Source organism: Aquarana catesbeiana, linkage group LG05 (assembly GCF_042186555.1).
Source record: "Aquarana catesbeiana isolate 2022-GZ linkage group LG05, ASM4218655v1, whole genome shotgun sequence".
Lineage (NCBI taxonomy): Eukaryota > Metazoa > Chordata > Amphibia > Anura > Ranidae > Aquarana > Aquarana catesbeiana.
The window spans coordinates 251,722,359-251,749,795 of record NC_133328.1 but is presented as its reverse complement, the minus strand read 5'-3'; the positions used below and the strand labels follow the sequence as shown (position 1 = coordinate 251,749,795).

The window sequence follows — 27,437 nt, the reverse complement described above, 5'->3', positions numbered from 1 at the left end:
TGGGGTATTGCTTGTAGAATTTTGAGGAAAATAATGCAATTCCATTATGGAATCAGGCTGTAACATAAAATGTGGAAAAAGTAAAGCGTTGTGAATACTTTCCGGATGCACTGTATTAATTAATATACACTGTTTTCTTTGGTTAAAAAAAAAAAAAAAAAATGTAATGGAGCACATTTTGGCCCAAATTTATGGGGAAAGATTATTTATTTGCAAAGTCTTATAACTTAGACGCTTGTTTTCTGAACTGGCTGCCTTGTCTCATAAGCCTACCTCAACCAGGACATGGTCTCTTGTCCTTCTGGTTAGCTCCAATGCCTCAAAATAATATTTTCACTTTGCTATCTAGATGTAGTTTGTGCTGTGCTGGTTTTTCTCCCCCCTCTAGGCCCTATGGTCATTTATCTGGATGCACCTGACCCTTGCAGGTTACTTAGCCAGAGGACTTTGTCATATAGAGGCTATTCTGTGTTCTGTTCCCAGCTCACACAGCTGTCCCTGCCTTGCAGGAGATGTTTATCTTTCTCACCCACAGTAGACACTGCTTTGAGATTTCCCAGTGGTCAGAGATCAGAGATGTGCCCTTTTAAAATACTGGTAGTGACATAAACAATGGCAGTGACATATATATTCAGGTTAAACTGGATAGTTTCATAGTAAGGTTGAATAAAGACACCAGTCCATCGAGTTCGACCTGAGCGAGTGTTAGGTGCATGTCTACAATTATCCCTATTTTTTTTATTTAAGGTACCCATATAGCACTGTGTCAATTATTTTTTTTTTTTTTTTTACGCAGCGCTCCACACATATATCGCACACTCACTCAGTCCCAGCCCACAAGGATGAACCAGTATCTTTATTCAATCTTACCAACTATGTTACTATGTACTGTGTTGCAACTGAGCTGCCTCTAGCAGATAGTTTGGTTGCCGTCAGGGGCTTCCCCTTTGCGCCTTTGTTTATAGATAATATACATTATGAGAATGAATAATACATTCCAATTTTATGTGTCACTTGTTTCAATAAATGTGTCTTTAGGCACAGTTTGTTTAGAGTAATTACCGTACTTCAGGAACTGATTGGTGATTGCTGTTGTGTTGTTTTTCCTTCACATCAGGAGCTGTTGACATGCTGTGAAGAAGGCAAAGGAGAAATAAAAGATGGACTAGAGGTGATGCTTAGTGTCCCAAAACGAGCAAATGATGCCATGCATCTTAGCATGTTAGAAGGTAATTTTGTTTCTGCAAGTTATGTTCCTGTCTATCCTAATGCATGTGTAGGCATCACAGCAGTGTTTTTCTCTTTAAATTTTCATTTATATTGCTTTATATTGTAACAAAAAAAATGCTTAGTTTTAAAATAACCTTGTTCACAGCAATCTGAATGACATTTGCAGTTAACAGATTTAAAGTGGTTGTAAACTCTGTTACACCACTTTTACCTACAGGTAAGCCTATAACAAGGCTTACCTGTAGGTACTGTGAATATCTCCTAAACTTGCACAGTTTTGGAGATATTCAGTATATGCGCTGCTGCTAACGTCATCGGTGCATGCGCACTTAAGAAACAGCCCGCGAACCAGGAAGCAACTCCTGTGGAAGGTGTTGGCCGTGTACTCGGAGTGCCGCCGCCGTTTCAGGGAATCGTTCTACGGTAAGTATTTCATAATGAGCTCGTATGTGATGCATACAAGCTCATTATGCCTTTTGTCTTGCAGGTTTTGTTTTTTTGGGGTGGTTTTCCCGAGGTTTACAACCTCTTTAAGTCTTTAGATTTCCTAACCCCATACAACCATAATCATGTCTTTATCATAAATCTGAAAGCGGACTACAAATAAACTGGAAAGGTGTGCTGTTCTCCCTTTCCTTTGAGAGCTAATATGTGCCAATGAGTGTCTGCTACATTTTTAAATACAGTATCTATAAAAAAAAGTAATTACCACTGTGAATAAATGTTACATGACAGTAAAACATGAACATTTCGGTAGAGGTGATTCGTTTTTGTAGGCACTTTAGGTGTGATAACAATAAAGACAAAAACAGTATAATTGGAAACGTTAGAACATTTTTTCTTTTATAACAGGTCATCACCACCTATCCACCAAAATATATTGCAGTTTAATTAAGATTAGTTCACTTCTCCTGCACAATTCCACCAAACTCCACCCATTCCACTATCCTCAGCTCATTACATGAGCTTAAAAACACTACTTAAAAACTTCTGTGTAGCCAAGCCCCCTCCATACTGCTAAACAGCCAGGGATTAGAGTTGGACCCCCAGTGGAGGATCTGGTTTGTTCATACTGCGTGCATCTACGTAGTGGTCCCTTTAGCAGCATCAGCTAATCTTGACGCTGTGCTAGCAGCTGCTGCTAAACTGCTCCAGTTATAACCTCCAATCTTTTGTGTTTCTGCCAGCTGAGCTGCATTCTATTGTTCTTTCCTGACTCCCCCTCTGGTTTCTGCTTGATGAGGCTTAATACAGTGCTCAGCTGGAATTCTATGACTTTATCCCACTTACGTGTGGGCAATGCAAATTACTTTAGCAATAGCGGGATCACAGGCTCAAGGGGGCTGGGAAAAAAGGACAGACTAATGCAATCTACACATGGCCTACAGGAAACACAGATCAATGTTAAGAATGATAGCTGTTCCCCTGTGCCAGAACAATGTCCAGAGCAATATTATTTGTCACTGCTCCATTCCTGTGGCTCCAGCTCCCCCTCAGCCGCACACCATGCGGCCTATCTCACAAAAGCAGATGTCTCTGCCGCTATATCAGAATTCTTTGGAATAGTTACATCACTTGTAGAACTTATGTTTTCCCCTCTGACTCTGTAACTGAGATGAAGCCTCCAAACCTGTTTGAGAAAAAAATGGATGGATACAGAAAAAAACTCAGATTCCTGCATCCACAGAAGTGATGTGGATGCATGGATCTCCCCCCACTGCGCTATTGTTGTTTGAGCAGCGAGGACCCCCCATTCCCACAATCAGAATACACTCTAGTACTTAAATTTTTCCCAAGCCTTGGATGCCTAAGTCCACCAAGCTGCCTAGAAGTCCTCCTCACAATGAAATGGTGCTCCCCACCCTCTGCCAGTGTCAGCTGAAAAACAAGCAGATTTACCTGCCATCTTGCACCAACTTTAGTCTCAAGTATTGGTTTTTGAAGTTTCTTCAGTGGAAAGGCTCTGAGTTTTTTTTCAAACTTATTCACAGGCCCTAAACCAAATGAGGCATCACCCATATTGGACTTAAAATCTCTAAACTGATTTCTCTGTGTACAAAAATTTCATATGGAATCAGCAGGATCTGTCATTGATTTTCTCTGACAAGGGGAGTTCTTCCCTTCACATGAAAGTTTTCTACATTTTGCTTTGGGATACCACATCACTGCCAAAGGGTTCTGGTGATTCTCATTGTACCAAAATGGCCCAGAAGGGCATGGCACACAGACATACTCAGACTTCTGCCGGAACAAGCTTTTGGCTTATTCTAAGCAGACCAAGGCTGACTGGTGCAAGCCCCCCTTTTCCACCCTGCTTCTCAGTCACTGGCTTTAACGGCGTGGGTGTTGAAACACAAGTTCAGAAGGATAGGGGTATCTTTGACTCTGTTATCCCTGCCTTACCTGAGTTCCAGGAAATAATATGATGTTCGTATTTTGTCATTTCTTTAATCTGGTCTTGACCAGCATCTGGGCCAGAGTACCTTTAAGTAACAGGCTTCTTCCTTTTGCATTGTTTTCCATAAACCTCTTGCTTCACAATCTTTCTATTAAATAATCTTTGTTTTCTTCAGTTACAATTTGTGATTTGGCCTTAAGTACTGTTAAAGGTCAGAGTTCTTCCCTATCCATTTTTTTCCAGGAGCTGTTGTTTCTCACTCCTTGTTTCATACCTCATACAGCATGTAACTTGGACATTCCCTCCTGTCAGGCCATTCTTGTGTCCTCGGGACTTGAATTGATCTTGACTATCCTTGCAGAGGTCACTTTTTGAACCAATTGGGGGATTCTGTTGGTCCTTTTATCTCAGAAGGTGGCTTCTTAGGTTGCTATCACTTCACGAAGTGGAGTGTTAGAGTTGGTGGCCCTTTCATGCAAGGAGCCATTCTTGGTTTCGAAACATAAGATGATGTTGCCTCCTCATCCATTTTTATTGCCTAAAATGGTTTCTAGTTTTCTCTTGAATCAGGACAGTGTCTTGCCTTTTATTTTTCTCCGAATCCACAAGGAGGCAGGAGAAAGATCGCTACCTACTTTAGAGGTATTTCTGATGCTCAGTGTCTACTTGAGTTGTAGGCACAAGTCAGAAATTCTGGTTTGTGCTGCCAGAATAGCATGGGAAGGACAGGTGGCCTACAGGTTGAATTTTTAGTGGATCTGCCAGTTTATCAATGATGACTATGGTTTAAATGGCAAAAACTATTTTTTTTCTGAGGAGAGATTCTCTACCAGGTGTGGGAATATCTTGGGCCATCCATCATCGGGTGTCAGTGGCCCAGGTGTACAAGACCACTATTTGGTCTTTTGTTGATGCATCAACAGGATTTTTACCAGGTCGATGTCAATCGCGTAGAAGATACTGCCTTTGGCCTCAGCGTATTACAAATATTAACGTAGGTCCTTCTTTGGTGTCAGTTTCTATAATGGTATCTCTCTCCCCTCAGGAGAAAAGCTTTGGGACATCCCAGATAGTAATTACTATAGCTGCTCTGTGTCCCGCAATGTACTCCAAGAAAAGGATTTTACAGGTAAGCTGTAGGAAAAATCTTTTTTTTCTGAGCTCCCTCTGTCTTTGCCAGTGACACTCTCCATGCCGGGGAAGGTAGGGTTGGGGGAGCAGTCTGTTCCTGTGCCTTTGGAAGTGATTGAGTGACTTTACAGCTGTCAGAATCACTTCCACAAGAAAGCCATCAGTTGGATTGTAATATAGACACACATTCTCTGCTGCTGCAGCCACCAGGAGTGTATGCAATAGTGGCCACTGCCACAGCATAAGCTTTCATTGGTAATGAAAGGTTTTTACGGGTGGCTATGAAAGGCAGCGCTCCTTCCTTGCCATGTACCTACACAGCAGAAGTCTGTTCTTTGTGGTACGTCTGCAGGACTACTAAGAGCAGGTGCATAACCAGAGTGTATGTTTACAACACATGCCTGACATATATATGGTTTATATGTGGTTACATTTTGACAAGACCTTGTTCTGTTCAGGTGTTGTCTTTTCTTTTCCTTTAAACAAACAATGGTTTTGCACAGAGCAGCCCGGATCCTCCTCTCTTTGGGTCCCTTGCTGGTGCCTCTGGTCCCTCCCTCCTGCCGAGTGCCTCCACAGAAAACAGCTTGCTATGGGGGCACCTGAGCAAAGCTGCTGCTCTGTGCCCATTCAAACACGAAGCCATGGTTCAGCCCTGCCCCCTCTCTCTCCTCATTGACTTACTGACTTTGATAGCAGCGGGAGCCAATGGTGCCTTCTCAGCCAATAAGGAGGGAGAGTCCTGGGCAGCTGAGACACTCCTGCCACATCGCTGGATTGAGATAGACTCAGGAAAGTATTAGGAGGGCTGAGGGGGGCTGCTGTCCACAGAAGGTTTTTTATCTTGATGCATAGAATTATTAAGGTAAAAAAAACCTTCTGAATTTACATCCACTTTAATGCCCCGTACACACGGTCGGACTTTGTTCAGACATTCCGACAACAAAATCCTAGGATTTTTTCCAACGGATGTTGGCTCAAACTTGTCTTGCATACACACGGTCACACAAAGTTGTAGGAAAATCCAATCGTTCTAAACACGGTGGCGTAAAACACGTACGTCGGGACTATAAACGGGGCAGTGGCCAATAGCTTTCATCTCTTTCTGAGCATGCATGGCACTTTGTCCGTCGGATTTGTGTACACACGATCGGAATTTCCGACAACGGATTTTGTTGTCGGAAAATTTTATAGCCTGCTCTCAAACTTTGTGTGTCGGAAAATCCGATGGAAAATGTGTGATGGAGCCTACACACGGTCGGAATTTCCGACAACAAGGTCCTATCACACATTTTCCGTCGGAAAATCCGACCGTGTGTACGGGGCATAACAGTTATTACTACTTGTGTGCTTTTAATCTCATTTTACTATAACCCGTAACCTTCAAGGATTTTCCTTGGTATATACTGTACAGGCTGGTAACTGGAGGAACCTTAGTAATACCCACAGGTCAGGCTTCATACATTATAGTAAAGAGAATATATGTGAGTGCTTTCTGTAATGATTGCAAGTGGTGTGTGTGCACTACAACGCTGGGCTCATGCTTTATGCAATATATTTGGTATCTCTATAGTTCTGGCCACTTGTACAATTTAAATGCATAGTTTTAAGTATATGGTGGTTTGTTCATGAATATGTGTACTGTTCTCACAATTCCACAGGTAACACTGCATGTGGCATTTGCTTTAATAATATAAGGCAATTGCCTGGATGTTAACTAATTATTACGAAATGATACACATACCTTTCAACTTTTTGAGATGGGAACAAGGGACACCTATTAGCAAAAGTATGTAGGTATAGGACACAACCCTTGCCACTCCCCCTAACCACTTCAGCCCCGGAAGGATTTATCCCCTTCCTGACCAGAGCACTTTTTACAATTTGGCACTGCGTTGCTTTAAATGCTAATTGTGCGGTCATGCAATGCTGTACCCAAACAAAATTTGCGTCCTTTTCTTCCCACAAATAGAGCTTTCTTTTGATGGTATTTGATCACCTCTGCGGTTTTTATTTTTTGAGCTATAAACGGAAAAAGTTAGTAAAAAAATCCAATAAACTCAATTTTAGTCATACATTTAAGCTAAAATGTATTCAGCCACATGTCTTTGGTAAAAAAAAATGTCAATAAGTGTATATTTATTGGTTTGCATAAAAGTTATAGCATCTACAAACTAGGGTACATTTTCTGGAATTTACACAGCTTTTAGTTTATGACTGCCTATCTCATTTCTTGAGGTGCTAAAATGGCAGGGCAGTACAACCCCCCCCCCCCCCCCAAATGACCCCATTTTGGAAAGTAGACACCCCAAGGAAATTGCTGAGAGGCATGTTAAGCCCACTGAATATTACATTTTTTTGACCCAAGTGATTGAATAATGATAAAGAAAAAAAAAATTACAAAAAGTTGTCACTAAATGATATATTGCTCACACATGCTATGGTTATATGTGGAATTGCACCCCAAAATACATTTAGCTGCTTCTCCTGAGTATGGGGATACCACATGTGTGGGACTTTTTGGGAACCTAGCCATGTACGGGGCCCCGAAAACCAAGCACCACCTTCAGGATTTCTAACGGCGTAAATTTTTGATTTCACTCTTCACTACCTACCACAGTTTTGAAGGCCATAAAATGCCAAGATGGCACAACCCCCCCCCCCCCAAATGACCCCATTTTGGAAAGTAGACACCCCAAGCTATTTGCTGAGAGGCATGTTGAGTCCATGGAATATTTTATATTTTGACATAAATTGCGGGAAAATTACAAACTTTTTTTTTTTTTTTTTGCACAAAGTTGTCACTAAATGATATATTGCCCAAACATTCCATGGGCATATGTGGAATTACACCCCGAAATACATTCTGCTGCTTCTCCTGAGTACGGGGATACCACATGTGTGGGACTTTTTGGGAACCTAGCCACGTACGGGCCACCACCTTCAGCATTTCTAAGGGCGTAAATTTTTGTTTTCACTCCTCACTATCCATCACAGTTTTGAAGGCCATAAAATGCCTAGATGGCACAACCCCCCCCCCCCCCCAAATGACCCCATTTTGGAAAGTAAACACCCCAAGCTATTTGCTGAGAGGCATGGTGAGTATTTTTCAGCTCTCATTTGTTCTTGAAAATGAAGAAAGACAAGATAAGTGTATTTTTTTTTTTTTTTCCAATTTTCAAAACTTTGTGACAAAAAGTGAGGTCTGCAAAATACTCACCATACCTCTCAGCAAATAGCTTGGGGTGTCTACTTTCCAAAATGGGGTCATTTGAGGGGGGGGGGGTTGTGCCATCTGGGCATTCCATGGCCTCCGAAACTGTCATAGGCAGTGAAGAGTGAAATCAAAAATTTACACCCTTAGAAAGCCTGAAGGCGGTGCTTGGTTTTCGGGGTCCCGTTCGCGGCTAGGCTCCAAAAAAGTCTCACACATGTGGTATCCCCGAACTCAGGAGAAGCAACAGAATGTATTTTGGGGTTTAATTTCACATATTCCCACGGCATGTTTGAGCAATATATCATTTAGTGACAACTTTGTGCAAAAAAAGAAAAAATTTCTTTTTCCCGCAACTTGTGTCACAATATAAAATATTCCATGGACTCGACATGCCTCTCAGCAAATAGCTTGTGGTGTCTACTTTCCAAAATGGGGTCATTTGGGGGGGTTTGAACTGTCCTGGCATTTTATGCACAACATTTAGAAGCTTATGTCACACATCACCCACTCTTCTAACCACTTGAAGACAAAGCCCTTTCTGATACTTTTTTTGTTTACATGAAAAAAATTTTTTTTTTTTTTGCAAGAAAATTACTTTGAACCCCCAGACATTAAATTTTTTTTAAAGCAAAGGCCCTACAGATTAAAATGGTGGGTGTTTAATTTTTTTTTCATGCAGTATTTGCGCAGCGATTTTTTCAAACAGATTTTTTTGGGAAAAAACACACTTTTTTAAAATTTTAATGCACTAAAACACACTATATCTCCCAAATGTTTGATGAAATAAAAAAGATGATCTTAGGCCGAGCACATGGATACCAAACACGAAATGCTTTAAAATTGCGCACAAAATGTGCAGTGGCGACTAACTAAATACATTTTTAAAAGCCTTTAACAGCCTTTACAGGTTACCACTTTAGATTTACAGAGGAGGTCTACTGCTAAAATTACTGCCCTCGATGTGACCTTCGTGGTGATACCTCACATGCATGGTGCAATTGCTGTTTACATTTAAATCCAGGCCAACGCTTGTGTTCACCTTTGCGCGAGAGCTGGGGGACAGGGGTGCAAACCTGCAGGCATGATTCTGGTATAACCACTCAAAGTCCAGAAACATACCAGTACGTTGCTGGTCCTTGTTGGGCATATATTGTAAACTTTTTTTCATGCAGCCTGTGGGCTGCATGAAAAAAAAGAAATTGATCTGTGGGTATGCCCACCATTAGAATACCTCCCTTCATCCACCCACTTCTAATGATGGGCATACATGCACCGTTTATATATGCCGAAGCATGGGGGCATCCGCCCCAAAAGGTAGGAGCAAATCGCTCCTCCGCCCCTGCTGCCCCCATGCTTCGGCATATATGCTCTTTTTTTTTTTTTTAACTGTGGTGGTGAAATCACCTCCTACAGCGCTGGAGTCACGGCTTTATGTATCGTGGGAGCAAACGCTGTTGCTGTCAAGATAAATAAATCCATGTTGCAACTGAATGGCGTACCTGCTAAGCAAATGATGGTTAACAATAAAACAAAATAACATTACAGTATAACAGTAAGACTTACCATACCTGCGAAGCAAATACAAAAAAACATAGTAAAAAATAAAACATTTTTTAATGCAACCTGTGCCTAAAATATATATATGCCGAAGCATGGGGGCATCCTCCTGCAAAAGGTAGGAGCAAATCGCTCCTCCGCCCCTGCTGCCCCCGTGCTTCGACATATATACTGAAGTATGTAATTGTGGTGGTGAAATCACCTCCGACAGCGCTGGCGTCACGGCTTTATGTATCATGGGAGCAAACGCTGTTGTTGTCAAGATAAATAAATCCGCGCTGCAGCTGAATTGCGTACCTGAAAACAAAAAATGGTTAACAATAAAACACAGTAAACAGTATAAAAAAATTGCATATCTGAAAAGCAAACATGATAAAACATAATAACAATAAAACATTGCAGAATAGAATACAGTAAAAAAGAGCAGAACAATAGAGAGAGAGAGAGAACAATAAAACGACAACTATTTTTGTTTTTTTTTATTTTATTTTATTTTATTTATTTTTTTTTTACTTTTTTTTGTAACTCTAATGCCCCATACACACGGTCGGATTTTCTGACGGAAAATGTGTGATAGGACCTTGTTGTCAGAAATTCCGACCGTGTGTAGGCTCCATCACACATTTTCCATTGGATTTTCCGACACACAAAGTTTGAGAGCAGGATATAACAAAATCCGTTGTCGGAAATTCCGATCGTGTGTACACAAATCCGACGGACAAAGTGCCACGCATGCTCAGAATAAAGAAAAAGATGAAAGCTATTGGCCACTGCCCCGTTTATAGTCCCGACGTACGTGTTTTACGTCACCGCGTTTAGAACAACCGGATTTTCCGACAACTTTGTGTGACCGTGTGTATGCAAGACAAGTTTGAGCCAACATCAGTCGGAAAAAGGATGTCCTAGGATTTTGTTGTCGGAATGTCCGAACAAAGTCCGACCGTGTGTACGAGGCATAACTTTTGTAACTGGTACCAGGTTCGGGTCTCTCAAAATGCGATGGCATCTTTGGAGACCCTGTGAAACTGTGCCTAGTCTGTGCAGTGCTGTACCCTACGCTAAAACTCAACTAGTGTATGGTAGCGTTCAAAACATTCACCAGTGCAAAGACCAGGATTGTCAGGACAGGAGGGACAATAATAGCTGGTGTCATGCCTATATCCGCGCTTGCTGCAGACACGACATCTTCTTTGGGGGGCTTGTTGGGTAGGGGTACTCGGGAGGACATAAGGAAATGTCTCTCATGCAGCCGGCTTACTGCATTTGGATTGGGAAGGTGAGGTGGAGCACCGTCTGGATACAGAAGGGCTCTGACGATCTCTTCCTGGAATTTAAGGAAGGATCCAGTCTGTCCTGAAGCTCTATATAGCACATGAGCGTTCAGCAAAGCCAATTGAAATAAATAAACAGACACTTTCTAGTACCAGCGTCTGGCCTTACGGGCAACTAGGTACGGCGCCAACAACTGGTCGTTGAGGTCCACCCCTCCCAGGTTAAGGTTATATTCGTGGACACAGAGGGGTTTCTCCACAACACTAGTCGCCGTAGGAATTTGGACCATCGTGTCTGCATGAAGGGAGGTAAGAACGAAAACATTCTTATTATCCCTCCACTTCATAGCGAGCAAGTTATTACACTTCAAGTAGGCTCTCTCCCCCAGCCTAAGACGGGAATCTACAAGCCGCTGGGGAAAGCCCCAGCGATTTAGGTCGCACGGTGCCACATGCTCCAATCTGATGATCAAACAGGTGACTAAAAAAGTGTAATAATTGTCCACGTACAAGTGGTACCCCTTCTTGAATAAGGGTGACACCAAGTCCCACATAATCTTGCCAGCGCTTCCTATGTAGTCAGGGCAGTTTGTCGGCTCTACGTGACTTTCTTTTCCCTCGTAAACCATAAAACTACATGTATAGCCTGTGGCCCTGTCACAGAGCTTATACATCTTGACCCCGTATCTGGTACACTTGCTGGGAAGGTACTGTTTGAATGACAAGTGGCCAGAAAACTTAATCAGGGACTCAACGCAGACAACTTGATGGGGCGTAAGCAAGTCTGCAAAACGTTGGTTGAAGTGGTTTACGAGGGGCCGAATTTTGTAGAGCCGATCGTATTCAGGGTCTCCACGAGGACGACAGAGTTCATTGTCATTGAAGTGCATGAACCACAAAATCTGCTCGTATCGTGCCCTGGTCATGGAGGCAGAGAACAAGGGCATATGGTGAATTGGGTCAGTGGACCAATATGACCGCAACTCACTCTTTTTAGTTATGCCCATGTTGAGGGAAAGGCCCAGAAAGATCTTAAATTTGTAATAAACCATAATTGGTTTCCAATCTCTGGCAAGGGAGGACTGGGGAATAGTGGCGATGTGTTGACCAGCGTATAAATTGCTTTGGTCCACAATAGATCTATAGAGATCTTCGGTGAAAAACAGTGAATAAAAATCAAGTGAAGTAAAATCAACTGTTTCCACCTGAATGCCGGGTTGGCCAGTGAATGGGGGAAGTACGGGTGCTGCAGAAGTGGTGTGTTCCCAATTAGGATTGGCAAATGCAGCAGGAAGGGCACTATGGGCACGACGGGCCTGTGTTTGTCTTCTTCTTCGTAGCAGCTGGACACTACTTGTGCTTGCCACCTCACCAGCTTGAACTGTACTTATGGGACTCGCCACGTCACCAAGTGTTACTGCAGTGCTGGATTGACTATGATCAGGGTGTACTAGGCCGCTGGTGCTTGCCAGTTCACCAGAAGGAATAGCGGCGCTAGTACTGCTCTGCTCCAAACGAGGGACCTGCGATTCTTGCACCTCAACAACAGCAGAAGAAGATCGGGGTCTGGTACGCCTGACCTTGGTAGGGACTACAACTCCGTCGTCAGAGCTATCTGTCATGGAGCCGCTGTCCTCTACGGGATCATATTCTGAGCCTGAATCTGACAGATGAGTGACTTCCTCTTCACTATCTGTCATGCTCAGAAATGTGTAGGCCTCTTCACTAGTGTACCTTCGATTTGCCATTTTGGGCTCTAAATTTAGTGGTACACTAGCGAGATTCACAGGTAAAAAAGCTCCTGACTATTGGCGACTGTATCAAAAACGTTACCAAAAAAACTGTTAGTGATCGCAGGGATCAGGCCTGACTCTGCAAACGTTGCAGTTATGTGTGTTTAGTGTTTTGTAAGTGACAGTGATCGATCGATACTGCACTTGGGTGGGCTGGGCTTAGCGCGAGGGGCAAAACGCAGGTGCTAGCAGGTGTCTGGGCTGATCCCGCTAACACTGCGTTTTTGGGAACCCTAAACTGCTGGGGACGCTAGTATAGATCTGATCAGATATCGATCCGTTCAGATACTATACCACTAAGGGAGGTGTATGCTGCGTGCGTGGGTGTTAGCGTTACTGGCACTAACCTGATGCTGCCTGGGGCGACGCAGACCCTATCTGACCCTAAAACTTAACTTATATCACCCGCCGGGCGATCAGGGGGTTAAACCTTTATTAGGTAATAAACGGCGGGTACCCTGACACTATAAAAAATAAACTAACTAACCAGCGTCACCCGTAACAGTTATACGGTGATCACTGGTGAAAGGGTTAACTAGGGGGCAATCAGGGGGTTAAAACCTTTTATTAGGTATTATATGTGGGTCCCTGACGCTATAAAATGATGATGGCGAACCTAAATACTTCCCTAACTAGCGTCACCAGTGACACTAATACAGCGATCAGAAAAATTATCGCTTAGTGACACTGGCGGGTGATCAAGCGGTTAACCTTTTATTAGGGGGGGTTAGGGGGGTATCCTAGACCTAAAGGGGGCTAACACTAACTGCCCTACCACTTATGACTGTCACAAACTGACACCAATGCAATAATCAGAAAAAAAAAAACTGCTATTGGTGTCACTGTGACAGGGGGTACAGGGGGGGTGATGGGGGGTGAAAAGTGTGCCTAGAGTATTCTACTGTACGTGTAGTGTTGGTGCACTTACTTGGATGTCCTCTCTCCTCGGCGCCGCAAGGAAAAAGACCGACACAAGGAGAGATGACATCACTTTCTAAATATCCTGTTTACATTTCAGAGGCAGAGGAAGATTGTCCTTGGCTGGGAGCGATCGCGAGGGGGTGGCCACAATTAGATGGTCTCCCCCTCAGCACGAATCGCTCAAGGAGCGATGCTGACCGCCTGGGGCACCCGCAGGAGGCAAGTTACGTACCTATACGTTACTTTGCCTGCTTGTGCCATTCTGCCGACGTATATCGTCGTGAGGCGGTCGGCAAGTGGTTAAAGGAGAATTATACAAAAAAATGAGTTAAATCCACAAGTGCTTTTTTTAACCACTACTATTCCTTTATATACTGGCTTTTGAAATTCACAAATGCAACAATTTATAAATTGGATGAAAGGTTTAGCACTGGCAAACACTTTTTGAAAGATAAAAAGACCATTTTATACACAACTTTATAGATCAGACCAAAATGAGGTACAAATGAGTAGGAAAGAGGGACATTGTTCCAAATCAGGGACAGTCCCTCGAAATCAGGAACTGTTGGGCGCTATGGATACATATTCAAAAAACCTTTGTGCATTAACCTAGAAAGGTGTTGTTTTGAAGTTTATGCAGGGTTGTCGTATTGTGATGCTGCTACAGCAATGGCTTTTTATTGAAGACATACAGTGGGTAAAATAAGTATTGATTAGGTCACCATTTTTCTAGGTCAGAATGTTTCTAAAGGTGCTATTGACATGAAATTTTCACCACATGTCGGTAACAACCCATACATACAAAGAACCCAAAACAAATAAGTTCAGAAATTAAGTTGTGTAATAAGATGTAATGACACAGAAAAAAAGTATTGAACACCTGAAGAAAGGGAGGTGCAAAAAGGCATGGAAAGCCAAGACACCAGCTAAAATCTATCAGTAATTAAAAGCAATCCTGCCCCTTGTCGGCAATATATAATCAGCTGCTTCAGTCTGAACTGATGGCCTATAAAAATGTGTCACATTACCAAGGTGTCACACAAGAAACATCTTGTGATGGGTAAAAGCAAAGAGCTCTCAAGACTTTCGCATCTTTATTGTTGCAAAAAATACTGATGGCATTGGTTACAGAAGGATTTCTAAACTTATGAATGTTCCGGTGAGAATTGTTGGGGCCATAATCTGGAAGTGGCAAGTACATAATTTTTTCACCATAAACTGTCCACGACCAGGTGCTCCTCACAAGGTTTCTGAGGCGTTAAAAAGATTATCAGAAGAGTTGTCCAAGAGCCAAGGACCACTTGTGGAGAGCTTCAGAAAGACCTGGAATTAGCAGGTACAATTATTTAAAAGAAAACAAAAAGTAATGCACTCAACCGCTATGGCCTGTATGCAGGCTCACCACGCAGGACTCTATTGCTGAAGAAAAAGCATGTTGACGCTCGTTTAAGGTTTGCTGCACAACATTTAGACAAGCCTGTGAAATACTGGGAGAATATAGTCTGGTCAGATGAGACCAAAATTGAACTCTTTGGATGCCATAATACACACCATGTTTGGGTGTCAAATGGCACTGCACATTACCCCAAAAACACCATACCAACAGTGAAGTTTGGAGGTGGGAACATCCATGATGTGGGCCTGTTTTTAAGCAAACGGTACTGGCTAATTTCATGTCATTGAAGGAAGGCTGAATGGAAAAATGTACCAAGACATTCTTAATAAAAAATCTGCTGCCATCTACAAGAATGATGAAAATGAAACAAGGGTGGACATTTCAGCAAGACAATGATCCCAAACACAAAGCTAAGGAAACTCTCAGTTTCAAAGAAAGAAAATAAAACTGCTAGAATGGCCCAGCCAATCCTCTGACTTGAATCTAATAAAAAATCTATGGAAAGAATTAAAGATCAGAGTTCATAGAACCTTCGAGAGCTGAAGACTGTGGAAGAATGGGCCAAAATTGCACCTAAGCAATGCATGCAACTAGTTTCTCCATACAGGAGGCATCTTGAAGCTGTCTTTACTGACACAGGATTTTGTACGAAGTATTACATTTTAGTTAGCTTGTTCAATACTTTTTCCCTGTATCATTTCATTTTATTACACAAAACTTTATTTCTGAACTTCTTTGTTTTGGTTTCTCTGCATGTATGGATTGCATGGGTTGTTGCCAACATGTGGTGAAAATTTCACGTCACCTTTAGAAATATATTTACCTAGAAAAATGGTGACATGTTCAATACTTATTTTACCCACTTTAGCATTGTAGGTTATAAAGGTTAGTATTTGCCTGCACAAACCCCTCTTTCCCCAGGCCTCATACATATTTTGCTGGTGTAAATAGGTATTGTGTGTTTACATTACAGCTCTGTTTTTCTACCATTTTTAAAAAATATCCTATTGTGCTATTCTCCAGTAATGTGAGAGACGGCTGATTAGTTGTATTTGGTGGCCTTGATCTGCAGTGCTGAAATCCTAGGTTCAGTTCCCATCTGGAATATGATCTACATGGGCAGCATCCACGGCATTCATGTTAGTTGTTATTATGTACTGTATGTTTCACAATGTATCACAAAGCCTTGCACTTACTAAGCTCTCCAATTCTAAGAAAACTTCAGCCCATTAGCTATTGCACTCGCTACAAGTGCTTAGGCTGACATACCCGTGTCTGCAGTTCTAAGCACACATGTAAAACCACCTCCCTATCTGGGCATCCTCAACTTCAGCACCAGACACAAAGCTCTCTCCGTGGTTGATCCCAGCAGTCACTGCATGTTTCTTCAGCTCTTTAAAGCTCCAGATAATGACCAGTCCTGAAACCATACCCCCCCCCCCCCCACACACACTGCCCTGGACCCTTCCCTCTGCTTCCCCTTCTTATTTTCAGTTTGTTATATTCCTCTTCTTACTCTGCTTTACCCTCCCCTTTCCTTCCCCCTCCTCTCCAGTGTTATACTCCTTTTTCACAACATATCCTACAAAGCACAATTCCTACCAGTTCCTACCATGCTCTGTCTTGGACCTATGGCACATAGTTTCACTTGATGGCCTGGGGCCAAGATGATTGGAACTGACTTATTTTTATTTACATAGTACATAGATCGCCAGGCTAAAAAAAACAATCCAGTTCAACCAATAAAAAAAAACAAAAACAAAAAAAACAAAAAAAAATTAAGAAAACCTCCATATACACAATCCTGTACCCACAGTTTATCCCAGAGAAATGCTAAAAAAAAAAAAAAAAAAAACTACTTCTAAATTTGATCCTTCCTGATCCCCAAGGAGGCAATTGGATATTCCCTGGACTATTCCCGGTGTTAAGTTTAAATGTTAATAACCAGTTTATATTTTTTGCATGTAGGAATGCATCTAGCTCTTTTTTAAAACTGAACCAGCCAGAACTAGTTCTTGAGGGAGTCTTTTCCACATTTTGACATCTCTTAGGGCTCGTTTACACTTGCTTCGGCTTCAATACACATTAAAGCGCCTACTGCTTCAACATGCTTTTTTGATGTGTTTTTAATGCTTCAGTGGTGCTTCAAGTGAGCTTTGTCATAAACGTCTATGGAGGCTTCGAAGACGCTTTGAAACACCACTAAAGGGAATTGGGATATAATTTTTGAAGCAAAGCAAAAGCAAGGTGTAAACAGGGCTGTAAGCTAGCCATTTTATTTAGTGACAGGGGCTTTGACTGCCATTCAGAGAGCTTTAACAAAGCGTGTCCGAAGCCTTGTTTTGAAGCAAGTGTTAACTAGCCCTTACAGTGAAGATGTATGCTTTTCTATATACAGCGGTCAAGTCTCTTTTTCTCCAGACGTAAAGAGTGCCCCCTTATCCTCTATAATGACTTGATTAAAACTCTACACCAAGGTCACTATATGGACTACTCATGCATTTATACAGTAAGTGGTAATTATATCCCCCTTAAAGTGGTTGTAAACCCAAAAAATGAAAAACAATTTAATCAATCGGCTGAATTAAAATTACCATTATAAATCATTTGTCCTTAGCTTGGCATTTTTCCGCACTCCCTCTCAGTAATGATCCTTCCTTTTCTTCTGAGGAGATGAAAGCCGACACCCATAAATATACAGCCCGCCTTTTCTGTTTTGATTGACAGGCTGTGCATAAAGGCGATGTGTATAAACCTTCCACTGATGCTGTGTAAAATGAGGAAGGAACAATAGGGTATTGGGTCCAACTTTATCAGATAAACACCAAGTAGTATACAGAGGTTTCCCCTCTTTGAAAGATTGAGTTGCACCCAATGTATGTGAATAAGAAGACTGAACTATTTACATCAATTTCCCTATCCAATCGTTTATTACTTTTTTGACCCCAAACGTGTACTATCTACTTACATGCCCATGTGGGTTCCAATATATTAGGCAAACTATACTTCCTCTACAAGTTCGATTAAACGAAGATATTGGTAACATTAAAAGGGGCTTCAAAGGCTATCCAGCTTCCAGACACTATTTGGAAGTACACAGCAAAATTCTTGCTGGTACTTCTTTTATAGGCATTGATGAACTGAGATTACATTGGAGAGGAGGTTCTAGTTGACATGAGATATCCAAATTAGAAATGAAATGGATATAGAACATTAAAGCGCCAGTCCTTTTATACTAAGTGTGGATGTAGAAATTAATGCCTTCATAGATAAAGCATAGTGAGATGACCACCTCTCTTCCCTCTCCCTTACTTTTTCTTGTTTTAAAGTGAGGTAGTGAATTATTCTACAGGATATCAATCATCTTGGATGATGACAAGCTTTAGGAAGTTCTAAATCCTGTAAGGCATAAATTTAAAGCTTGGCTGAGATTTTGGATAATTGGTATACTGACCATTGGGATAATTATTGCCCCAACCACTGGGATAATTAGTATCTAATTTTTGTTGTGGGAGTCTTATTTTTATATAATATTGTAATTTTATGATTTATACCTGCACATTAAAGAGATAAGTGTTATAGCGGTTGTTTAAACATTTACTATGACGTATAAGCTTGTGGGAAATCCAAGCCGAGCTTGTAACTCATCAAATCAACCATTTGCTTCATATATGGCAGTATATGGGTACATTATTTATGGAAAAGATATGTGTATATATACTACTTTTAGGATTCGGCTACTTTTTGACCATTTTATTGGAAACATTGTCCTGAAACCAGTTTTATTGAATTTGTGAGAGATTGATGACCGTTCGGTTACTGGACATTTAACAGCAAAACCGGATGCTAAAACGAGGCTTGGTTGTATTCTAATATGGCTGCATGTTGAAATGAGGCTTGGCTGTAATCTAATATGGCCACGGATCAAAGCGAGGCTTGGTTACTCCACGACAGTATATAAGGCGATGGCTCAGTACGTTGCCAGTCCCCTGGAAGACGTTATCTATAACGAAACATGTCGGACAAGGGTACGTGCTGATGTCGCATCCACACTAACCCCGGAAGGGCGGGTACACTGTTCCTTTTTTTTTTGCGGCAAATAGATTTTTTTAACAAGTCTAATTACTACATGCAGAATGTAAATGCAATTTTAAACTATTTTATTAAAGAGATTAAGCAATTTTACACTATTGGGGCGTCTCTCTCCCTATATATACCCTATTCCGTGGCAGTTGATACAGCTGGCCTGGAGAGAAGTGGAGGGAGTCTGGGATCTTAGGAGGGCATATCTTTCTACGTTATCCAACTGAGGGTTACTATTAAAGCTCATTTGACCTTTCTAGTGATAGAGGGTCAACGGGATCTGGTAAGCGACCCTGTTAACTGAGGTGGTGGGTGTCATTGAAGCAGCTTCTACAGATTTTAGTGTTGGAATCACTAATGAATATTTTTTAAAGAATTTCTACACTACTACTTTTTCAGGTGGACTTTTTATAACATATAACATCATCCTGTAAATAACGGTATAATTGTAGGAGAGCAGAAAAAAATAGTACAGTCTGATGTGTCTGTTGTGTGGAGAAGAGAGAAATGTAAATTCCCTATCTGCTGGGTGCATAAAACGCCAGATATCATTGAGATTTAGGGAGACGATTGTTTCCGCGAGTAAGGTCGGTTGGGTTGGGAGAGTCCTTTCTAAGGTGGGATCTATTTGCCTAATTTAAATCCATTATCCTTGTGACCATTTTGAACTAATATTTTTTGTTTTTAGATATTTTCCATGGTTTATGCTTCTGATGAGCGGCTATAAGGCCGCAAAACGCGTAAAGCCTTACAACTTTACTATTATTCTACCATGGACCAATCTATATTCTCTACGGTTTTATTCATGCTTATAATCATTCAGTATATGAATTATGTTTATTTTTTATTTATTTTTTTTATTTTATCTATTTTTTTCTCCCCCCTTTTCTTATTTTTTTTGTTATATTTAGTTTTGTTTTGGTTTTAACTTACCTATGTTTATAATACGTATCCATTGTTTGTTCTACAACTGTTTCAATGATTGCGGACTACTATGTAACTTATGTTGTAAATTATCAAATGCTTTTGGAGGTTATATACCCGTTTAGTTGTATGTTAGATTATACAACATGAATAAACAGTATTTACCAGTCACTTGACTTCCTTTTGTGCTGCTGTGTGCTTCATATAAAGTCCCACCACTTGCTCTCAATTTTAAACAAGGCTAAGAATTCGTGTTGTTAGCTGGCGGAAGAATTTCTTAGTAGGGGAATTTGGGGCATAGACATAGGGGATTTTAATGTCACGGGAAGCTATAAGCAGATGTACAGTGACCAAGTGTCCCTGGTCCTCCGTCCCTATAGATTTGATCTGGTAAGGGAGACTTTTTTGTAAAAGGATGATGACACCAGCTTTACGACCAATCACATCAGAGCCTATGACTGGGCCCACCTATAGTTTTTTCATTCGGTCAAAATCTGGTGACTGAAGTTGAGATTTCTGCAATAGAGCTATGTCTGCTTGAGATGTCTGAAGGACTTTCATGCTCCTAAATGGGGAATGTAGGCCTTTGACTTTACCAGAGATATTTCTCATGTTAGAGTGGCATGGGGGGGAATGAATGCAGGTGATGGAAAGAGAAAGGAGACAACCTCTTAAGTGCATGTGAGGGGTGGTATACCTGAGACTCTGACAATGATGCGCTAGTAGGTCATGGGTGCATGATCTAGTCTGAGCATAAGAGCAAACCTAGGTAAAACAGTATAGCCTAGAAATTAAAGCTGACAATTCAGCAAACATAGAGATCAACCAAAACGAAGTACTAAACTTTTTTCCGCATGAGCAAGCTAAGCGTACATTTTTCCTCAGAAGCTTGACCCAGATAATTCCCAGTTAGCATGAAAGGAAAACAGCTGAGATACAGGGAAAGTGTGGAAGCATGGATCTCTAAGTTCAGTCTCTCCCCCAGACCCCTATATTTGGGGAACACATGTTACTTCCTGGGGAGAAGGTAGACTGGGTAAATCGCTAAGAACAGAAACCCAGGAATATAACAGTAAAAATCAAGGCAATAGCAGTTTCTGGGTAGATGCTTATCAGGTTTAGGTGTGATGCAAAACTCACAGTGGATGAGAGATCTCCCTGCAGAGAAGGCTGTAGTTAGCAGTAGCTGGAACGGTTGTTAGAAGCGGAAAATCTGGGGCGCTTTGGTGGATCCTTTCTAGGGCTTCGTGCTCCAAGGAGCAAGAGGTTCAGCTACGTGGATTAGGGTGTGAATGGACCTCCATATTGAGGGAGCGCAGGTAGGTTTATGCTTCCTCCGGTTCTTAAAATGAGAGCTGATCTCCAGTAGATGAGCATAGGCAGAGTCACAGGGTAGACCAAAGTGAATTTATTTGCTCCTGGAAAAATGCAGAGCAGATATGTTGGAAAGCCTTGTGCCTGTGGGAGACTTCCAGAGAGTAATCGGGCGGCACAGTGGTGTAGTGGGTAGCCTAGCAGTAAAAAGGGTCGCTGGTTTGAATCCCAACCATGATACTACCTGCCTGGAATTTGCATGTTCTCTCTGTGCCTGCATGGGTTTCCTCTGGATACTCCGGTTTCCTCCCACACTCCAAAGACATGCTGGTAGGTTTATTGGCTTCTGTCCAAAATTGGCCCTAGTATATGAATGAGGATCTTGGATTGTGGGCTCTTTGAAGGTAGGGACCGATGTGAGTGTACAATGTATGTGTGGAGCGCTGCGTAAATTAACGGCACTATATGGGTACCTTAAATAAATATATAATGGAGGTGCATCTTGGTGAGACACAGTGTACAGGGATGGGGACAGTTGTGGACACACACACCCACACTCACTCAGGTTGGACTGGTGTCTTTATTCAACCTTACTAACTATGTAACTATGGCCATCTATTGAGTTTGGCAATATTTTTGCAAAATAGCAGATTGCGTAGTTGAGAGAGTTCACAATGATCAGACGTTGTGAGGGGCGATCAGTGGTATATGCCCCCATATGGTAAGCCCATTCAGCTATACAAGGTGCAGAGATTCCCAAAGCCTTTAGGAATTGCACAAAGATCCACCATGGATGAAGATTTATAGGACTCTGAAAGACCTATGATCTGTAGATTTTTGCGCCTTGAGTGGTTTTCCAGGTCTTCCAATTTCTGCCACAGAGTTTGGTGGGATATGTCCTGATTATTAATTGATGACTGGACTTAAAACCGCTCATCCTCCACAGTAGAGAGTCTCATGTCTGCTTCATTCAAACGGTTGGAGTGTTCACCCAGTTCCTGTCTAAGTTGGGCTATATAATTTTGTACTGCCTTTTCAACTGCTGCCATGGTGGGGGGGGGGAGAGCCGCCACAGTGTGTACTATGCGCTCGTAATCTGACTCCTCACTCATTGCAGGCAGGAAGAGAGGTGGTGTGCAGCAGAGTGGTGGCTCCCTGTCCAGGGCTGCCACAAGAGGATCGAGCTGGTGGGTAGCAGGCTGTGTTTGGGACCCACCTTTTTCCAGGAAGTGGTCCATGAAGGTGTCCCCAAGCTTCAGTGTGGATAGCTGAGCCGATCGGAAGCCGCTGGTAGGCGTGGGAGGCAGGTTTTTAGGCACTTGAGGGGAGCTGCGAGGGAGAGCCGCTAGCTCATACGGCACCCAGACTTGTCCCAAACACCTTGTGAAAACGCCTACACTTGTGCTTTTGTACAGAAAGGAAGGATTATAGATGTTGGAGGGGTTATACCAAGCTAACAGACACTTTTTTTTTGTTTGCCAGTGTCCAATTCTCCTGTAGGCAACAGTGTGACACAGCTTCACATTAAAAGAAAAATTGTATTTTCTTTTCATACATCAGGGGACACAGAGCCATAGTAGTTACTATGTGGGTTATAGGCCACCTTCAGGTGATGGACACTGGCACGCCCTAAATTAAAAAGTGCACTCCCTATATAACCCCTCCCACTAGTGTCGCCAGTGTCTAAGGTGTTGGTCATGAGTAAAGATGTGCTGTGCTGAGCTACACTGGAGCAATCCTTGCTGGGGCTAGCCATGCTGACCGGATCCATTCAAAGTTTCTTTTCTTGGGCCAAATTAAATGGTACCCGGGCCTCGTATCCGAAGAAACAAGGTTTTCTCTTTTTAGAGGGCTGGACCTTGGGATCCAGTACTTTTGGTAGTAAGGCCATAAAGTTTTACTGGCAGGGTGTTATTGCAGGTCCAGCATAGCAGGTTCCCTCTAGGGTCCCCGGCTCCTGAAGGTTTAACGGAACACACCGTGAAGGGTGAAGATTGGGTCTGTTGGTTTACCACAGAAAACCCTGCGGCGGGAAAAGTTAAGTGGAGTTTTCTAAGAAATCCCTTTGATTTTTCTTATGAATGTCTCCTTTAAGAAATAATGTTGTTATGCCTATGTGTCACCACTGGGGGCTGTATTGAGCACTCACCGCCTCACGCTGAGAGAGCATGCTGTGTCAGGAGAGCTGAGATGCTTCTTCCTCTGGCAGAGAACGAGACTTCTGGTAAGCTTGGGGGCGGGGGTTCTTCTCCCCATCAATCCCCCCCCCCCCCTGCTGATTGTCTTCCCACTCTCCTTGGGGGAAGAAGCGTGATTGCCATATCTTCTGCAAGAAGAGTGCGATCAGCACGCCACTAGGCGGCTTACAAGACCCCCCTGCGCCATGCTGCTTCATCCCATGGGTCCCAGGGACCGGGAGCACGCCGCTCGCGCGGGTAATGCTTCTTTTAAAAAAAATAAAAAAATAAGAGGTAACGAGAAAGCCGTGGCTAACGTGTGTGTGTGTGTGTGTGTGTGTGTGTGTGTGTGTGGGGGGGGGGGGCTAAGCGCGGTGTTGGTGTCCTCAGACGTCCAAGACGAGGATGCATGGTTTAAAGGCACCATATGTATTGTTGCAGCTGAGGAGGGACACAGGAACAAAGTGGCGTTAGAGGTTGGTGACACAGGCATTCCTTGACACATTTACTATTGCATCAGGCTGGGCACTGATAAACAGCAGCAGAGCTGGACTAACGCTCAAGCAGTGCATGCGATTTCTTCTGATGGTACCTCTGCTGTGTGCATCAGGCTAAGGTCAGAAGGGGGCTTAAAACACCCCCAGAAATAGAGCTGAAGGAGTCTCCCTCTAGCTCTGGTAAGCCTACTCATCTCTACAGATGGCATTCTCCCCTGAGAGGGAGTAACTGGTTAGAGTGGGCATCAGGGGCATGAAATGTTTACAGTTGTTTTCAACACTGCAGGCCCTGTGTATTTTACCAAAGGTTCTTTTTTCCCTCAGCCTTGATGAGTTTAAAAAAAAAAAAAAAAAGTTTAGCGACTTTAATCGCACAGATTCTCTTTCATTGCCCAGAACCCTCAAACGAGGGAACCAGGGGCGGGTGAAGACTAATCACCTCGGGAACCATGGTGAGGCTGATGACTCCCCTTCTGAGGTGTCAAATGTGGGAGAACCAGCTGGTTTCAATATCTTGCTGAATGGTCAACTTCACATTTATGCTCCCTTAACTAAGTGGGTTCGTTAAAGCCTCCTCAGACTGTGCATGGTTTTTTTCCTGTCCATTTATTGTTGGTAAAACCTTTTTTTGTATCTTAGAAGATTTCCCAGATAAATGTTATTTTCCTCCTAGTTAAGTTTTTACACTTTAACCTATGGTGGAGGAAATTCACATACGGTATACTAGCAATTAACGCAGTATAGCAATTAACGCAGTATATCCTCTGTGAATAAGTTATGTTATGTTAAGTTATGTTATTCGGCAGACAATATTCAAATGCTTAGGCATCCGACAAATAAAGTTGGAATTACTGTTAAAAAACAAAACACAAAAAAAAAAAACTTTTTTCTCTGGCAGATTGAACAGCCTGGCTGACAGTAATTGCTTAATCGTTGTGAGGCTAGGTGCTCTAGGATCCTGCCCAGAATTCTGGCAGGTTTATGCCTGCAATAATGGCTTGTGAGTTCCTTTTGTAGAACTTCCACAAGGTTCTCAGGCAGGTGCTGGCTTATAAACTAGTCAAACGCACAACTGCTGAGATTCCTATGGCGGTTTATACCTGTACAGCCTGAGAATACCAGGTGCTATACACGGTTCTGTGCACATTGTTGCTAAACGCATGAGTACAGGAACGCACATCAGCAGAGGATAAACTTCCTTTCACCATGCAGAAACTCCTGGCTAGTCTTCCTTTTGCGGTAGAAAAGCTAATTGAGGTTGTTTGGATAATTCATCCAAAGAAATTCTAGTGGGAAAAGTACCCCCTTTTTTCCATTTAAGTAAAGGAGTAAATATATTTTCATTTTTAAAAGCTCCTTCTTTTGTGCCAGGGGCATCAGCCTCCAGGCAGTCACGATGGCTTCCGCCATCAGGTTCAGTAGGTAATCCTCAGAGTTAACCCCAGGGACAAAAAGAGGTCTTGGGGAGGAAAACCTACAAGATACTGTAGCCTCCTTATTATTCCCGCTAGCTCAATAGGGGGAATTCTTCCGCAGTTCTCATGGATCTGACAGAAAGACGAATGAGGGACTTCCTCAATAGCTCCAGTCTGGAGTTCCAAGAGTTCCCATCTCCTCATTTTTTCTCAGATCAAGCGTTCCTAAGGATCCAGAGAAAAAGAAGTCTTTCTCTCCACATGGAATTTATCTGATCAGTAGTCTCCTTCCTACAAGGGGGAGTACTTCTGGCGTATATAGACATCAAGGATGCTTATCTCCATGTGCCGATTTTCCCCGCTCACCAGAAATTTCTACGCTTCGAGGTAGAAAATCTTTATTTCCATTTTATAGCTCTACCTTTTTGGGCTAGCTACTGCATTTCAAGTGTGTATAAGGATCCTGGCTCCTCCTTTAGCCAGGTTAAGGGCTCAAAGTATAACGATACTAGCCTACTTAGATGATCTACACTTGATAGGTCATTCAGTAGCCCGTTTAAACCAAGATCTGGTTACTGCAGTCAGCTACCTGGAATACTTGGGTTGGATCCTCAACCTAGTAAGATCCTCCTTAATACCATCAAGGAGCTTGCAGTACTTAAAGCTGATTATATATACAGTCCACTAAGGGGTATTTTTACCCCAGGAAAGAATTGGTTCCTTAAAGGAACTGATTTGGTGGGTCAAAACAAAGAAATATCCTTCTATTTAACTTTGCATGTGTTTATTGGGAAAGATGGTGGCTTCTTCAAAGCCATTCCTTATGCGCAGTTCCATTCAAGACTGCTGCGAAACAGCATCCTGTCAACTTGGAACAAGAAGATCCAAACTCTAAACTTCCGTTGCGTTTATCCGCCAAAGTGCGTCAGAGCCTCAATTGATGGTCAATATCCAAGAATCTTCAAAAAGGAAGATCCTTTCTACCGGTTACCTGGAAAATAGTAACAGATGCCAGCCCTTTGGGCTGGGGAGCTGTCCTGGAAGAAGCGTCTGTCCGAGGGACATGATCCAGATCAGGGATGACCTTGCCCATCAATATTCTAGAAGATTCGTCAGTAAGCCTGGCCCTGGAGGCCTGGAAGCTCAGACTATAAAATTGTCCTGTCGGGAACCAATCCAACAATGCCACAGCTGTGGTTTATATCCATCACAAAGTGGGCACGAGAAGTTGTGTGGCCCAGAAAGAGGTGAATTATTTTTCTGTCTTGGGCAGAAAGCAACATTCCTTGTCTAGCAGCAATTTTCATTCAAGGAATGGAGAATTGGCAGGCGGACTACTTGAGTCGCCAAATATTGTTTCCAGGAGAATGGTTCTTCACCCCGGCATCGTTCTGTCAATATGCCAAGGATGGGGAGTTCCGGACATGGGTCTATTGGCGTCTGGGCTCAACAATAAGATCGACAACTTTGTGTCAAGGACAAGGGATCCAATGGCATACGAAACAGATGCCTTGGTATTTCCATGGGATCAGTTTTCACTGATCTATGTTTTCCCTCCTGTTCTCCTTCCGCGCCTTCTTAGCAGGATCAAGCAAAAAGGGAAGGAGGTGATTCTTGTGGCCCAGGAGATCTTGGTTTGCCGAGATCATAAGGATGGTGGTAGGGGATCCTTGGTCCCTACCACTGTGGCCAGACCTTCTTTTGCAAGGTCCGGTATTTCATCCTTCCTTACAAACGCTAAGTTTAACGGTTTGGCTATTGAGACCCACATTCTAAAATAAGACCGTGAGCTGTCAGCTTCAGTAGTTTCTACTTTGGTTAATGTTAGGAAGCCAGCCTCCAGTGTCATATACTAATGAGTCTGGAAGGCATATGTCTCCTGGTGTGAATCCAGGGATTGGCACCCCAGAAAATATGTCATAGGTAGGATCCTTGAATTCCTACAGATAGGATTAAAAATAAAGCTAACCTTGAGTACTATCAAAGGCCAGATGTCGGCCTTATCGGTCTTTCTTTTCAACATCCACTTGCTTCTCAATCTCTGGTTTGTAACTTTATTCAGGGGGTAACGTGGATTAATCCTCCAGTTTGGTCACCCCTGAGCCATTGGGAC

General features: G+C 42.6%; 1 protein-coding gene across 1 annotated transcript in view; it reads left to right on the top strand.

Annotated features, from left to right (window-relative positions):
• TRIO (trio Rho guanine nucleotide exchange factor) overlaps nucleotides 1-27,437 on the top strand; it is a gene marked incomplete in the record, with an annotated part of 1,361,655 nt that overhangs the window by 842,359 nt on the left and 491,859 nt on the right. Inside the window, 1 exon segment of the mRNA XM_073630705.1 lies at nucleotides 1,118-1,229. Coding sequence (XP_073486806.1) covers nucleotides 1,118-1,229 — 112 coding nt within the window.